Source organism: Oncorhynchus clarkii, chromosome 12 (assembly GCF_045791955.1).
Source record: "Oncorhynchus clarkii lewisi isolate Uvic-CL-2024 chromosome 12, UVic_Ocla_1.0, whole genome shotgun sequence".
In the NCBI taxonomy this organism is placed as follows: domain Eukaryota; kingdom Metazoa; phylum Chordata; class Actinopteri; order Salmoniformes; family Salmonidae; genus Oncorhynchus; species Oncorhynchus clarkii.
The window spans coordinates 21,614,137-21,631,408 of record NC_092158.1 but is presented as its reverse complement, the minus strand read 5'-3'; the positions used below and the strand labels follow the sequence as shown (position 1 = coordinate 21,631,408).

The window sequence follows — 17,272 nt, the reverse complement described above, 5'->3', positions numbered from 1 at the left end:
AATAATCACAGGCCTGCAACAGGTCAGCACCTCAGGAGTAAATGTCAGTTGGCTTTTCATTGCCGATCATTCAGAGTATCTCTACCGCTCCTGCTGTCTCTAGAGAGTTGAAAACAGCAGGTCTGGGACAGGTAGCACGTCCGGTGAACAGGTCGGGGTTCCATAGCCGCAGGCAGAACAGTTGAAACTGGAGCAGCAGCATGGCCAGGTGGACTGGGGACAGCAAGGAGTCATCATGCCAGGTAGTCTTGAGGCATGGTCCCAGGGCTCAGGTCCTCCGAGAGAGAGAGAGAGAGAAAGAAAGAGAGAAAGAGAAACATAAAGAGAGGGAGAGAGGATTAGAGGGAGCATACTTAAATTCACACAGGACACCAGATAAGACAGGAGAAGTACCCCAGATATAACAGACTGAACCTAGCCTCCCGACACATAAACACCGCAGCATAAATACTGGAGGCTGAGACAGGAGGGGTTATAATAGAGTATCATAGAGACTTTATGCCACTTACCTCTAGGCACTTTGGTTGTCATCTCAGTCTGTACTGCATACTGTAATAACTTCTCTGAGTTATTATATGATCTTTGACCTTCCTCCCTTCTAAAACGGTTTTGGCTAGAAGGGTTACAGCTTATGTCAGAATTGACTTTTTGTAGCAAGTTAGACCTTATGCAGCAGGTTAGTAAAATGAATGTAGCAGGTTAGGATAATTAGTTTAAGGTTAGGAAAAGGTTTAGGTCAAATGCACAAAAACTTTGAGGAACGACAATTTGACATAAACTGTATCCCGTCTAGCCATGACCACCTAAACCCTGTAGACTTCCCCGTCTGCTTGTACAGGTTACAGGTATAGTAGAAACATGTGTGTTCAGCCGCATCCTGTGTGTTTCTCTCTGGGTGTCTGCTCGCACATCGTCTCAGAATGGTCCATGTGGTTTTAGGACCCAGTTGAATCACTGCTCTTCTCTTTTCCTTCTCCTTCACTTTGTTTCCTCCTCTTCTCCTCTCTCTTCTCTTTTCCTTCTTCTTCACTTTGTTTCATCCTCTTCTCCTCTCTCTTCTCTTTTCCTTCTTCTTCACTTTGTTTCATCCTCTTCTCCTCTTTCTCTTTTCCTTCTTCTTCACTTTGTTTCCTCCTCTTCTCCTCTCTTCTCTTTTCCTTCTCCTTCACTTTGTTTCATCCTCTTCTCCTCTCTTCTCTTTTCCTTCTTCTTCACTTTGTTTCCTCCTCTTCTCCTCTCTCTTCTCTTTTCCTTCTCCTTCACTTTGTTTCCTCCTCTTCTCCTCTCTCTTCTCTTTTCCTTCTCCTTCACTTTGTTTCCTCCTCTTCTCCTCTCTCTTCTCTTTTCCTTCTCCTTCACTTTGTTTCCTCCTCTTCTCCTCTCTCTTCTCTTTCCGCAGGAGGGGGAGGAGGAAGAGACCAAGTTAGTGTCGTAACGGTGACCCTGTCTGCTAGCTCTTTGACTGTGGGATGTGATTATCAGTGCTATCCTGCTGCAGATGATGACTGCGATACAGTTAGATTAGTACCGTAGACATGCAGTCGCCTGTCTGCCATATCCCTCATAAACCTCCCTCATATACTTACTTACTAAAGCCTAAACCACAGTCCACAGCCGCTGAGACGTGATAGTCCAGCGTCCTGTTGTGACGTAGCTACACGGCTCTGAGACCACCATCCACAGGGAAGCACAGCAGCGTGGCTCCGGTAGGCGTCCTCTAGTCATTTCAATGTGTTGACAGTTGGAGAAATTGCTTGACCTGCGCTGACAAACTATGAAAACCATCGGTCTAATATTCCAGAATATTCCACACTGCTGTGTGTACATGTACACGTTTTGGACTATGACAGGCGCTTTACACACTCATTTCACAACACAAAACAACCTGCAAAGCCACCGTGTAAATAACAGACAGCCATAAGCCATAATAAGCCTTGTTGTCCACTGAGGCCAGTTCATTCTGTTCATTCATGCTCTGTGTGGTTAATGACATCCCGGCCCGGTCCGTGTGGGAGAACCAGTGTATTTACACCCAGACTGCGTTTCAAATGCCATCCCATTCTCTTTATAGTGCACTTCCTTCGACCGGAGCCCATAGGCTCTATAAAGGTGATGCATCCCCACCAGACCCATCACCAGGCTCCAGACTGCAACCCAGAGCCCTGTAGGCTGACCTGTCACCACTCAGCAGGGCTACTGAACCCTGTCCCTGCATCTGTCCCTCTCCGTCTGCCACCGTGCCACTCTGTTTACCCAAGGCCATTCATTAATTACCAGCCAGGACCGTCACAATCTGACCCCTCTCGCCCCATTCACTTAGAATACACTCAGAGACACACAGTCAAGTAGCACACAGCACACAGCACACAGCACACACCCAGAACACTCAGACACACTTGACTTGCCCCCAGTGCAGAAATCCACTTGTAATGTAATAAACAGACATCTTGAGATGTGTGTCTAAACATGATATAATTCAGGACAGGAATACAAACAATGTGTCCGTTCTGGTCCTGAGCTCAATGTAATGTGAGGCTCAGTGGTTCCCCCTTGTGGCGAGAGATGGTAACTTTTACCTGCGTTTCTAACTGTTTTATACATACAATGTCACTATTTAATAGTTTTAAATCAATTCCCCAAAATACAAACTACATCACCAGTTTATTCAGCTGATCAATAATCCATAAAGCATATTTCCCCCTACTACTAAAATCGTTGTCATGTTATGTTTGTTTGTCACTGAGTTAACGCCTGTACTGTATGTGGGCTGAATCAGGTCATGTGTGTCATGTCATCTTCATAAGGGTTTTAGACCTGGTCATTGCAGTTAGTTTGAATCGATAGTCAGCTGACTACTGCTCTGCTATTTCTAGTGTAACTGCTGGTTCTGATAGTGGGCCTCCGGGAATTCTTAAGTTAGAATAGCCTGTAACAGCGGTAACCGAAAGGTAGCTGGATGGAATCCCCGTTCTGCCCCTGAACAAGGCAGTTAACCCACTATTCTCCGGGAGGCCCCCATTATAAATAAGTATGGCCTAGTTAAATAAACAAAACAGAAAAACTGATACTTTAGAGCCAAACAGTTTTACATATGGTTTATTCTATCAAACCATATTCTATCTTTCAAGTTTTCTTCTCCTTCTATTTTCCTTTCTTACCACCTTCTGAATGTCCGTGAGCAGAGTCCCCCCAAAGACTGGCCCTAGGAGGTACTGTAATGGAACATCTAGCTGTGGACACTTAGTGAATGTGTGTATGTTTGTCTTGTCTAAGTATACCTGTAGCATTGGGAGTACGAGTGTATTTGTCTGTACCAGTGTGTGAACGAGAACAAATGTTGTACTTGTGTTATGCTACTATATAAAAACATTAATGAAGGTAATAAATTAATCTGAATAAGGAAGTAATTATTAAGAGTGATTGTTATGAATGCTGAGTGGTAATGATAATTGTAAAATAATGTTAATGCTGATGACTTTATTCTGTGTGTGGTCTCAGGAACAGAGTTGAACCAGAGTTGACCCACGCCTCGCCCCTCAGCGAGGCCAGTAAGAAGCGTCTGATCGAGGACACAGAGGACTGGCATCCTCGCACCGGAACCTCCCAATCCAGGTCCTTCAGAATCCTGGCTCAGATCACCGGCACAGAGAAAGGTGGGTACCCCCTTTGCTCTGTCTCTGTGTTCTGCTCCCCCTTACCCCAATACCCCGAGGCATAATGACACCCTAGTTACTGGATAACCTGGCACAATGGGACAAGGAAATATACATCTATCCTAACTAGACCATTGTGATCTTACAGTAGTATCCCTCTGAAGTGACCATTTTGGCTTTGCCTTTTCCCCTAAGGGAAAGGTTACATAAGTAGACTGTAGTACAGGTTACAACAGTGCTGCATGTTCGTCCCTGTAGTGCACAGGGTGGGAAATGAACACCAGCCATCAGCAAAAAGCTGGTAGATTTGAGCATTGGCTGGTAGAATATCTGTTCTTACCAGCCACATTGACGGGTGGTCGCACACAGCATTTGGGAGCATAACAAAAAGAGTCCAAAGCCCACATGTAGAAAAAACACAATGTGTGTGTTTGTCAGCTCTGGAAAAGGGAATCTCAATGCTACAGTGGTGAAAGTGGGTTCAGTACAGTGTTTTCTGTAATTTAGCTTAATTATCTGAACTTAGGGCATCCACCAGCCATTTCCCATCCTGGTAGTGTAGCTCTGTCTGTGTTCTGTTCCCCCTGGCACAGCTCTGTCACTGTGTTCTGGTCCCCCTGGCACAGCTCTGTCACTGTGTTCTGGTCCCCCTGGCACAGCTCTGTCACTGTGTTCTGGTCCCCCTGGCACAGCGCTGTCTGTGTTCTGTTCCCCCTGGCACAGCTCTGTCACTGTGTTCTGGTCCCCCTGGCACAGCTCTGTCACTGTGTTCTGGTCCCCCTGGCACAGCTCTGTCACTGTGTTCTGGTCCCCCTGGCACAGCTCTGTCACGGTGTTCTGTTCCCCCTGGCACAGCTCTGTCTGTGTGTTCTGGTCCCCCTGGCACAGCTCTGTCTGTGTGTTCTGGTCCCCCTGGCACAGCTCTGTCTCTGTGTTCTGTTCCCCCTGGCACAGCTCTGTCTCTGTGTTCTGTTCCCCCTGGCACAGCTCTGTCTGTGTGTTCTGGTCCACCTGGCACAGCTCTGTCTCTGTGTTCTGGTTCACCTGGCACAGCTCTGTCACTGTGTTCTGGTCCCCCTGGCACAGCTCTGTCTGTGTGTTCTGGTCCCCCTCGCACAGCTCTGTCACTGTGTTCTGGTCCCCCTGGCACAGCTCTGTCTGTGTGTTCTGGTCCCCCTGGCACAGCTCTGTCACTGTGTTCTGTTCCCCCTGGCACAGCTCTGTCTGTGTGTTCTGGTCCCCCTGGCACAGCTCTGTCTGTGTGTTCTGGTCCCCCTGGCACAGCTCTGTCTGTGTGTTCTGGTCCCCCTGGCACAGCTCTGTCACTGTGTTCTGGTCCTCCTGGCACAGCTCTGTCTGTGTGTTCTGGTCCCCTTGGCACAGCTCTGTCACTGTGTTCTGTTCCCCCTGGCACAGCTCTGTCTGTGTGTTCTGGTCCCCCTGGCACAGCTCTGTCTGTGTGTTCTGGTCCCCCTGGCACAGCTCTGTCTCTGTGTTCTGGTCCCCCTGGCACAGCTCTTGTCTCTGTGTTCTGTTCCCCTGGCACAGCTCTGTCTGTGTGTTCTGGTCCCCCTGGCACAGCTCTGTCTCTGTGTTCTGGTCCCCCTGGCACAGCTCTGTCTCTGTCCCCTGGCACAGCTCTGTCTCTGTGTTCTGGTCCCCCTGGCACAGCTCTGTCTCTGTGTTCTGGTCCCCCTGGCACAGCACTGTCTCTGTGTTGTGGTCCCCCTGGAGCAGCTCTTTCTGTGTGTTCTGGTCCCCCTGGCACAGCTCTGTCTCTGTGTTCTGGTCCCCCTGGCGCAGCTCTGTCTCTGGGCCTCAGCATCCATCTTTCTGTCATCACCCCAGCCCTGTGTGTGTTAGGCCTGCTCTGCTGATACAAACTGTCATGGAGCTGACAAGGAGCAGTGCATTACAAGTCATTCTCTATTCCACACACAGGCTGAGGTTATTTATAGAATGTTTAATATGTGCAAGGCTGTTGATGCGAATGAGTGCTGGAGAGTGGTTTGTACTTGCCTGGCTAGCCATCCACATCAGTCCGGCCAAATGCCACACCAACTAACATTTCTTCTCCACGATAAGTTTGGATTTGAGAATACTGATGGGTTTGGCCAGAGCTAGCTTACAGGAATAATGAGTCACAGATTTGTTTTAAATAGGTATATTTTTTTATCAACATCTACTTTGTTAAAATGAGCATTTAAAAAGCAGTAGCACCACTCTCTTTTTGTCTGGTCACCCCATGGCCTCCCGAGTGGCCAGCGGTCTAAGACACTGCATCTCAGTGCAGTCACTACAGACCCTGGTTCGATTCCAGGCATGTTTCACAACCGGCCGTGATTGGGAGTCCCAAAGGGCGGCGCACAATTGGCTCAGTGTTGTCCGGTTTTGGCCCGAGGTAGGCCGTCATTGTAAATAAGAATTTGTTCTTAACTGACTTGTCTAGTTAAATAAAATAAATAAAAATCAGTTATTTTCTATTATAAGACACACAAGTCTACACGCACATTTGACAATCTCTGTTTTATGTTGATGAGTTTCTTTCCTCCTTTGTTCACAGACCAAGCCCAGGAGAACAGCGCTGGAAAGAAGTGAGTAGTTGGTGGTATGTCAGTCTGATCCCATGTGATCTGAGGGTAGTTTCCTGGTGTGTGAGGCTGATGCTGTTGTTGTTACTGTTACTATGTTGGGTTGATCAGAGCTTTCTGGCACTCCATGTCTCATCCTGCATGCCACAGGAGCTTGTCATTATTGGGATTCCGAGTTTAGCCCATACTTCCTTATCCATGAGACGCTCAGTATCACACTTAGTTTAAGACTTCATTACAGGAAGCCACATCAGAGGAAACCCTAGTGGAAACTGCTCAAGCAGGGTTAGCTGGGTTGGCCAACCCTCATCGCCTTTTAGAGCTGGGGGTTCTGGGGGTTCTCAGGTCTGTTTTCTGCCCCTATTCATCTTCATCTGCAGTAAATGCACCCTGCTGCTCTCCCAACCAAAGCCCCGGCCAATCAGCATGTCACGAAGATGGATTGTGGGTAATTAAGTGGGATTGTGGGTAATCAAGGCCTGCCAGGAGGAGACTTCCAATCTCTCCTTCTTAGAGAGATGTGGTTTACAGACAGCATCCCTCAGACAGAGCTCTCCTGTCAGGAAGTACCACCACTGGCAAACCTGACTGTTTCTGTATTTTTCCTTTATTTCTTCCATTGTCCTATTTTTCCCTCAACATTTCTTGTCTTTCTTTTTCTTTACAATGTCTTTCTTTCCTTTCTTCCTGTCTGCTCTCCTGTGTCCTCTCCTTTCTTCCTCCTTCCTTCCTTCCTTCCCTCCATCTCCCCTCCTTTCCTGTGTCTTTTGGGTGTGTTAGGGTGAACAAACCGGACCCAAAGGTTGTGGGACAACAGTACAACAAGCTGAGAGACTGGCACCACAGTGTTTCGGCACGCACACTCAACGTGCAGTAGACTGTAGTTTGCTGTGCCCAGTAACATCTCTCTGCCTGTGTTTTATTCATTTCAATCAGCCTGTAGTTAACTAGAAAGACCGTCTCAGATCTCACATTATAGCAGTCTGAGATTTCACATTATACCTCACCACCTGTGCCTTGTCCTATACCACATCCCTTTAAGTAGTTACTGGAATTAGTTAGTAAGTTGCTGTGTATGTGTGTGTACAGTGAGCCTGCTGGTGTGTTAGGGGAGTGTGAGAGTGAGTGAGTGTGTGTGTGTTTGAGTTAAATACTCTCCCTTAGTTTACCTTGCCTTATTACATACACACAATGGCCAGGTTATTAGGTGCACCACCCCGTTCGCACGTGACCATGGCTTGCTATATATTGCAGGCAGACAAGCATTGAGGCATTCGATTACTGTTGGATTGAACATTAGATTTGGCAAAACAAGTGACCTAAGCGACTTTGAGAGTAGTATGATCGTTGGTGCCTGGCACTTTTCACGCTCGACAGTGTCTAGGGTTTACAGAGAATGGTGCCACAAACAAAAGCTTGTTGATGAGAGAGGTCAAAGGAGAATGGCAGGAATCGTGTAGGCCAACACTGGACAACTGAGGAGTGGAAAAACATTGCTTGGTCTGACAAATCCCGGTTCCTGTTGCGTCATGCTGATGACAGAGGCAGCGTAAGCTGCATGAGTCCATGGCCCCATCCTGCCTGGTGTCAACGGTACAGGCTAGTGGCAGTGGTGTAATGGTGTGGGGAATATTTTCCTGGCACATGTTGAGTCCCTTAATACAAATTGAGCAATGTGTTCATGCCCCGAAGAATACAGGCTGTTCTGGGGTCAAAGGGGGGTGCGACCTGGCTACATGGGTGTACCTAATAAACGGGCCACTGAGTGTATCTTGAATACCGCATGAGAAGCAGATTGAGATTAAATCTGCACATTATCATCTGTAATAAACTACTTTTTGTGTTTATTCTGTTTGTTTCTACTTCTGTTCCAACTTCATTCTGATACTTTGTGTGTATCTTTGTATTTTATCTTCATTTTGTTTCGTTGTATACACTAACCATATTCATTTTACTTGAGGATTGTAACTGCTTATATATCAATAAAGTTGTATCCTTTTCTCAGCTGTTCTTTCCTGTCCCCTTTTCCGTTTCTCTTGAGCTTCCTTTTCTGTTTCTTCTTCTGCTATGAAGTACATTATCTAAACACTTGACCGTGCAGTAGGTGCTCAGTGGGTAGAGCATGGCGCATGCAACGCATGGGTTCCATTACCACACTGGACCAGTATGAAAAAGTATGAAAATGAATGCACTCACTACTGTAAGTAGCTCTGAATAAGAGCATTTGCTAAAAAAAATGCTTGGTCTATAGTAATGGATCCTTATCATCAGTAGAGGGCAGTATCCTCAAGACATATTTAAATGACAGCGTAGCTGACCAATTTTACATTCATACAACTCAATATGACCTGGAGCAAATCAAGTCAGACTCAAGTCAGGTTACTTGCCTTAGGGCAAGTCTTTCTCAAAAGCATTATTTATAGAACCGTCAATGTCATGGAGGGAAACGTTGCAGAGTCTGAAAGAATGAGCAGCTCCACTACATACATTATTTCACTGAAAGAGAGTAAGAACAGAGAGAAAGAGAGAATGAGAGAGATAGAGACCATGCCAACTCTAATTGTGTTCCTGTGTTCCTTAGTGATGCACCATCTGGACGCTGGGTAGTATCCTGTAGTATCCTGTATCCTTATTGGATATACTGACCATGGTTTTCATCAGACACAGCTTTTAATCCAATCATCTCTCTTCTTAATTGGCCTGATGGTTGAGTGTGTCTCTGAGCTTCCTGCTAATTCATTGTAATGATTAGTGCCTGGGCTGGATGTGACTCAGTCACATAATGAGCCCAGGGTTTTTTTTGTCTTCAAAACAGCGCTTCCAATGCACTTGTATTTCCAACCACTATTTAGTTATTTTTGGGCATGGTCTGCACATTGTTACACATAAACATGCACTTGAACAGGAAGAGAAGCACATCTTTTATATTGGGGGTAGGAGAGGATGCAGATTGTGGGAGTTTTATTAACGCCGAAAATAATGAAGTAAGTCTGCATAGTTTTTAGTGGGGAGGCGTGTTGTAATGGAATGACATTCTAACAGCTGTCCTGGATTAAACTCATACTGTACTGTAACCATGGCTGAGGTTGCCATAACAAACATGGCCTGGGCCTGAGGGAGAGACTGACAGGCCTCCGTTGGCACAGCCTGGTGATGTGAATAGTCCTGAATAAACAACACCAACCCTACCAGAACCTGGGAACCTTGAATACTATAAAGGAAAAGCATTTCTGAAGTATGATGGAGTGTCTGTGTGTGTGTGTATGTGTGTATTTATATTTGTGTAACTGTATAGGTTTTTCAGTTTTACTATCCTTGTGGGGACCAGAAGTCCTCACAAGGATATTTAAACAAAGAACATTTGGACAAGTTAGGTCATTTCACAGGAAAAAGGCTATTTTAGGCTTAGGGGTTAGGTTTAGGGTTAGGGTCACAATTAGGGTTAGGGTCACAATTAGGGTTAGGTTTAGAGTTAGGGTCACAATTAGGGTTAGGTTTAGAGTTAGGGTTAAGGTTAGGATTAGGTTAATGGCACAGGAGGTTGGTGGCATCTTAATTGGGGAGGACGGGCTCATGGTAATGGCTGGTGCGGAATAGGTGGAATTGTATCAAACACAAGGTTTCCAGGTGTTTGGTGCCATTCCATTTACTCTGTTCCAGCCATTATTATGAGCCTCCCCTCAGCAGCCTCCACTGGTTAACGGTTAGGGTTCGGGTTAGGGAAATCAATTGTTTGGTCCCCACAAGGATAGTAAAACAAACGTGTGTGCGTTCAAAGACGTTCATGTGTGTCCATGAACAATGACCTATAAGCAGTCCTTTTCTGTTCTCCAGTAAAGTTGTTGAGAATCCCCCGCCCAGTGGTCACATCACAGCATCAGTGAAGACCATGACCAAAGTCCCAGGAGCCCCCAGGAATGGCAGCAGTGCCCCGCCACCCACCTTCAAGACCCCGTCTGCCCAGGTCAAACACTCCTGGCCAGCTGGAGGTTCAGCAGGTACTGTAACACCATGACACTACCACTATGCTATTCTTCTGACTGTCTGCCCAGAGGATTCTGTGGTTAGGTTCACTCACCTGGCTGTGTTTACACATTCTGATGATGTTTCTGTTATTGTGTGTGTCCTGCTGCTATGATAAAACAACAGATTTGCTTGAAGCTGAGTTATATTACAGCCTTTGTTGAACATGGATGAGTCAGAAATGCTAATATACATCTTTAATTTTTCTAAGTTGAGAGCTCTGCCCTTTACTCAAACATGTATTTAGGAGAAGAATGTTTATGTGTATGACTGAAATGTGAGGTCATCTAGTAGCTTTCTGAACCATTTGGCTCTGACTTTAACCTCTTATGGCTGCATCCCTTTGTTCTCAATTTCCACCTGAAGACACCCTAAGACAGGCAACAGTACTCATTAACTGTGACTTCATGTAGCAGCTTCTCTTGACCTGCAGGGGGCAGACCTGTGCTGTTACTGGAAACCCTCACCATTGAATCAGTGCTTTTATTAGAGCAGCATAAAACAAGCTGTATTCAGCTAATGAGCTCAAATTATAGGCTCCTTTTCCACGATTCCTGAGTGAAAACGTAGAATTATATATAAGATGTCCTGCTCTTTAATAAACAAAGACGATTGAGGGTCTGTGAGAACTGCAGCTTTCTCTGTAGAAGTCATTAGGAGTCATTATTACTGAGATTACTATTGCTGTATGCCTTTACAGAGCTGTGTGAGGCAAGAGAGGTCCTATGCTTACCTCCTGCCTCCCTGGGGACCTCAAGTGAGAGCTGTTGAAAGGGGGTGTATGAGAGACCACAGATACCTCTCTGTTAGATAGAGTATGTATCACATTTACGCTTACTTGACCTTGTGTTCACAAACACATACCTCATACTGACTGTGTGGAACCAGGCCAGATGCATGGTATGTTCTGTGTGATTCTACCATTCCCCCTACTAGTGCTAAATATGTCATGTTTTTCATGGCAGTTTTCATAGCAGCAGGCAGGACCACAGGAGGTTGGTGGCACCTTAGTTGGGAAGAACCGTCTCGTTCTAATGACTGGAGCAGAATCAGTGGAATGGTATCAAATACATCAAACACATGGTTTCCATGGTTTCCAGGTGTTTAATGCCATTCCATTCGCTCTGTTCCAGACATTATTTTGAGTCGCTCTCCCCTCAGCAGCCTCCACTGGGCAGGACAGGATTGGTATTAGGTTGTATACCGGTGTTGTGGTGTGTTCCATGGGTCTGTGTGTGTGTATGTGTTACTGTCCGTGTGAGAGAGAACTATGCCCTCTGTCCGCCATCTGTGTAAAAGCCAGGCAGCATTGATGACAGAAGGTAATACATCTCCCAGATGTTTATCAGAGAGAGATGAGTGTTGTCTTATAAACTCATCTATCCAGCCTCCCTCACCTCCCTCCTTCCATTGCTCCCTCCCTCCCTGCCACCATGCACTCCTGTCATTGTGTCAACCAAGAACATGTCCCCTAAGCCCTGGGACTGGGCTAGAAACTGCTGCCTCTAAACGGTCACTCAACAGGACATTTAAAAGACCAACTTAAACAGATGTGGTTGAAGTAGTAGTTTGATGGACCTGGACCAGGGGTTTGGACCAGGAGTTTGGACCAGGAGTTTGGACCAGGGGTTTGGACCAGGGGTTTGGACCAGGAGTTTGGCAGCCCTGCTGTGGTTCAAGTGAAACAGAGATACAAATCTCCAGTGTTCCCTTACAGCACATATGTCAGAGTCAAGGCCCGCGGGCCACATCCGGCCCGCAAGAAGGTTTTTTACGGCCCCTGGGATGATCTTGATTTATTATTAGAACCGGCCCGCAGCAAGCCGGCAGCCCGCAGATCTTTTACACGCACCAATACTACATTTCCCACAATGCAAAGGTGACGCACCGAGCAGTAGGCTGCTTCATTTCAATATTTATTGGCACAGCAGTCGTCAGCATCACAGTAAAATTAACTTTCAGATACCCATCAAAAATGGCAAAACGGAAGGTGGATACTGAGAACCGGGGGTTTCAAACAAGGTGGGAGTCGGAGTATATGTTCACGAAGGTAGCTGGAAAACCTGTGTGTCTTCTGTGTGGAGAAAGTGTGGCGGTACTGAAAGAGTATAATCTGAGACGACATTATGAAACGAAACACGCGGACAAAAACAAGAATATGGACATGGAACAAAGGCTACAAAAGGCAGAGGAATTAAAACGAGGCCTCAAATCTCGACAGGCTCTGTTCAAAAAAGCCAAATCACAAGGCCAGGCTGCTGTCAAGGCCAGTTTTATTTTGGCAGAAGAGATCGCTAAATCAGCCCGGCCATTTACGGAGGGGGATTTCATCAAAAACTGCATGATTAAAGTTTGTGACGAAGTTTGCCCAGAAAAAAGGCAACTCTTTTTAAATGTGAGTCTGAGCAGAAACACCATTGCCGAGAGAGTAGACCAGTTGTCCATCAATCTAAAAGAGCAGCTTGTGAAAAAGGGAAAAGATTTTATTGCATATTCCTTGGCTGTGGATGAGAGCACCGACATTTCTGACATTGCCCAGTTGTCAATTTTCATCCGCGGAGTGGACTCCAACCTAAGCGTGACAGAGGAGTTTTTGGCTTTACGTCCTATGCATGGCACAACTACGGGGCATGATTTGTATGAAGAGGTGTCAAGATGTGTAAATGAGATGGAGCTGCCTTGGGAAAAACTCGTGGGTTTGACAACCGACGGAGCACCTGCGATGTGTGGACACAGGAGCGGACTGGTGGCGAAGATACGGGAAAAGATGCAAGAGGAAAACGCGACAGGTGAGCTGACAGCTTATCATTGTATCATACACCAGGAAGCGTTGTGCGGTAAAGCCTTGAAAATGGAGCATGTAATGAGCATCATCACGCGCACAGTTAACTTTATCAGAGCCAAAGGTTTGAATCACCGCCAGTTCAAGGCATTTCTGACGGAGTTAGAAACGGAGCATGGTGATTTGCCTTATCACACAGAGGTGCGATGGCTAAGCCAGGGAAAGGTGCTTCAAAGATGTTTCGAGCTTCGTGAGGAGATTTGTCTGTTCTTGGACAGCAAAGGGAAAGACACAACACAACTCCGAGACGAAATGTTTCTGTGTGAAATGGCTTTTCTGTGTGACATTACGAGTCATCTGAATGCAATAAACTTGCAGCTGCAGGGTCGGGATCGTGTCATCTCTGATATGTACAGTACAGTGAAGGCATTTAAAACCAAACTGACTCTGTGGGAGACGCAGATGCGGAAAGAAAATTTGAGCCACTTTCCCAGCTGCCAGACCATGAAAGAGAAGCTCTCTACCAGTGCGTTCCCGAGCACACAGTTGGCTGATAAAATAGGTATGCTTGCCGCTGACTTTCGACGCCGATTTGCTGACTTTGAAGCACAAAAAAGCAGGTTGGAACTGCTCGGTAACCCATTTGCTGTTGACGTGGAAAGCTCACCACCAAACCTCCAAATGGAGTTGATTGACCTCCAATGCAATGATGCACTGAGGGCAAAATATGCGGCAGTGGGTGCTGCGGAGTTCGCCCGTTTCCTCCCCGGCACAATGCCCCAGCTGCGCATCCAGGCTGCTCAAACGTTGTCTATGTTTGGCAGCACATACCTGTGTGAACAACTGTTTTCTTTGATGAACCTGAACAAAACATCACACAGAAGTCGACTTACTGCTGAACACCTCCACTCAATTCTGAGGATTTCTTCAGCTCAGAGCCTTACCCCGAACATTGATGAACTTGTGGAAAAGATGGGACACCACCAAGTATCACCCTCAACCTCAAACAAGTGAACATTACTGTGCAATCACATATTTAGAGTTTTTACTCAGTTCAAGTTTAAAAGTTAAAATTTAATATTTGTTTTCACTGCATGTTACTTCTCCTTAAACAAAGTGTTGTTTTTGATTAATAGATTTTTGCACTTTATTTTTTTGTATTTCAATCCAATTATATTTTAAAAATATTTCAGTTGAGTGGATGATAGAAAATTGCTATTATTGTTTTTTCTTTGAAGTAAATTTAGCCCACTTTTGCTAAAATAGAAAATATAGTCTACTGATGGTGCCTTGAATACCGGTTTCTTTCATTTAATGTTCATGTTATGGGGATATTTATATAAAGGAAATTTGTCTTTTGTGTCTGTTGAAAATTAAAGATTACTGACAGAGCCATAAGAAAATATTGCTTTATTTATCTGATCATATTGTAATATATTTGTTAGGTTTTCAGTAGGTTCAATTAGGTTCACTAGACTATATGCGTCATTTAAAAATTTTTCAATGAACATTCGAACAGTCCGGCCCTCGTCTTGTAGCTGATTTTTTTATTTGGCCCTCCATCCATTTGACTTTGACACCCCTGCCTTACAGCCTGCCCAAAGCCTCTTCAGGGGTTAGTTAGAGCATAGAGCCAACACACAGTGACAATATCATATACAGTTTATGCTCTCTTCCCTCCTTGCTCTCTCTCTGGCTCCCCCGTCTCTCTCTCTCTGGCTCCCCTGTCTCTCTCTCTCTGGCTCCTCTGTCTCTCTCTCTCTGGCTCCCCCGTCTCTCTCTCTCTCTGGCTCCCCTGTCTCTCTCTCTCTGGCTCCCCCGTCTCTCTCTCTCTGGCTCCCCCGTCTCTCTCTCTCTGGCTCCCCCGTCTCTGGCTCCCCCGTCTCTCTCTCTCTGGCTCCCCCGTCTCTCTCTCTCTCTGGCTCCCCCGTCTCTCTCTCTCTGGCTCCCCCGTCTCTCTCTCTCTGGCTCCCCCGTCTCTCTCTCGCTGGCTTCCCCGTCTCTCTCTCTCTGGCTTCCCCGTCTCTCTCTCGCTGGCTCTCCCGTCTCTCTCTCTCTGGCTCCCCCGTCTCTCTCTCTCTGGCTCCCCCGTCTCTCTCTCTCTGGCTCCCCCGTCTCTCTCTCTCTGGCTCCCCCGTCTCTCTCTCTCTGGCTCTCCCGTCTCTCTCTCTCTCTCTGGCTCTCCCGTCTCTCTCTCTCTCTCTGGCTCTCCCGTCTCTCTCTCTCTGGCTCCCCCGTCTCTCTCTCTCTGGCTCCCCCGTCTCTCTCTCTCTGGCTCCCCCGGCTCTCGCGCTCTGGCTCCCCCGTCTCTCTCTCTCTGGCGCCCCCGTCTCTCTCTCTCTGGCTCCCCCGTCTCTCTCTCTCTGGCTCCCCCGTCTCTCTCTCTCTGGCTCCCCCGTCTCTCTCTCTCTGGCTCCCCCGTCTCTCTCTCTCTCTGGCTTCCCTGTCTCTCTCTCTCTGGCTCTCCCGTCTCTCCCGTCTCTCTCTCTCTCTGGCTCCCCCGTCTCTCTCTCTCTCTGGCTCCCCCGTCTCTCTCTCTCTCTGGCTCCCCCGTCTCTCTCTCTGGCTCCCCCGTCTCTCTCTCTCTCTGGCTCCCCCGTCTCTCTCTCTCTGGCTCCCCCGTCTCTCTCTCTCTGGCTCCCCCGTCTCTCTCTCTCTGGCTCCCCCGTCTCTCTCTCTCTGGCTCCCCCGTCTCTCTCTCGCTGGCTCCCCCGTCTCTCTCTCGCTGGCTCCCCCGTCTCTCTCTCTCTGGCTCCCCCGTCTCTCTCTCGCTGGCTCTCCCGTCTCTCTCTCTGGCTCCCCCGTCTCTCTCTCTCTGGCTCTCCCGTCTCTCTCTCGCTGGCTTCCCCGTCTCTCTCTCTCTGGCTCTCCCGTCTCTCTCTCGCTGGCTCTCCCGTCTCTCTCTCGCTGGCTCTCCCGTCTCTCTCTCGCTGGCTCTCCCGTCTCTCTCTCGCTGGCTCTCCCGTCTCTCTCTCTCTGGCTCCCCCGTCTCTCTCTCTCTGGCTCCCCCGTCTCTCTCTCTCTCTCTCTCTCTGGCTCCCCCGTCTCTCTCTCTCTCTGGCTCTCCCGTCTCTCTCTCTCTGGCTCCCCCGTCTCTCTCTCTCTCTGGCTTCCCCGTCTCTCTCTGGCTCCCCCGTCTCTCTCTCTCTTCCTCTATCTCTCTCATCCACCCCCATGGATGTCCTCTCCTCTCCGCTCTTCTCCCTTCTCTGCCAGTCCCCAGTCATGTTTATTCAGCTCGTTTGCTCTCCACTATGAGAAAATCGAGGGGGCACTTGCTCTCTGACCCCCCAGTCCACCGCTCTTTGATTGGGTTCTCCTTTTCAATAGAGTCTCTGTCCCCCTCCACCCCTCACCCCATCCCCCTCTGAGGGAAGACATCTTTGATCTCAGCCTGGATGTCTCTATGCAGCCAGAGAGAGAGGAGAGAGGGAAGAATGGAGAGAAGGAGAGAATAGTCTCTTCTTCGCCACTCTGCGTTCTGAGGGGCTTGGGGGCATTTTGTCAGATGTCTCTTCTGGCTATGGTAATGTTGTTTCTTCACCCCGGTGGGGAAGATTGATCCATTGTTTGGGCGGTGTGGAGTGGATCTGCCCGACACAGCTGGCCCATGCTAAAGACAGGGAGGTCACAGCTAGATCTAATATATTCTGGCAGCAAGCAGCATACTCATTCATACCTGATCACACCTGCCCACCACTCCTAAGCTAAGATGTCTTTAGGTTTAACTAGCAATGCACACACCCATGTAAATACAGCTACTGTACTGCTCTGCCTGTCTGCAGTACGTTGTTAGTGTTGTGATTACCTGACACAGCAGTTTGTCAATGTTTATTATATAGCTCAAATGGATGGGATCTTTTGTTTATCTCTGTATGGTGTGATTGAAACAACTGTGGTGTATTTTCTGTTGCTTTAGGTTTCTCTAAGGGTGGCGCTGCGCCCTCTTTTGGGAGGGTCAGCAACACTGCACCAGTACCCACAGTACCCAAAGTTTCTGACCGCCCTGCCCCCCAGGCGCACCCTAAGGACCAGAACTCCCTGGTACAGCGGGCCGAACACATCGCAGCGGGAACACGCACCCCCATGTGTGGCCACTGTGACAAGGTCATCAGGTCAGTACCAACAGTCAATATGGGAAGCCATGTGTGGTCAAAAGTAGTGCACTATATTAGAATTTTGGACACAGCCTAATCCTAAGGGTGTACGTCTGATTAGTTTAG

General features: G+C 47.5%; 1 protein-coding gene across 6 annotated transcripts in view; it reads left to right on the top strand.

The window, feature by feature from the left end:
* LOC139422873 (PDZ and LIM domain protein 5-like) overlaps positions 1–17,272 on the top strand; it is a 119,227-nt gene that overhangs the window by 94,535 nt on the left and 7,420 nt on the right. For 2 of the 6 annotated variants that reach the window (XM_071174305.1, XM_071174307.1), the window contains exons 6-9: positions 3,499–3,653; positions 6,217–6,247; positions 10,079–10,242; positions 16,969–17,164. In XM_071174305.1, the coding sequence (XP_071030406.1) occupies positions 3,499–3,653; positions 6,217–6,247; positions 10,079–10,242; positions 16,969–17,164 (546 nt within the window). Of the gene's footprint in view, positions 1–1,399; positions 1,423–3,182; positions 3,210–3,498; positions 3,654–6,216; positions 6,248–10,078; positions 10,243–16,968; positions 17,165–17,272 lie in introns of all 6 variants that reach the window. The other 4 variants (XM_071174308.1, XM_071174309.1, XM_071174304.1 and 1 more) reach the window with 4 other exon arrangements.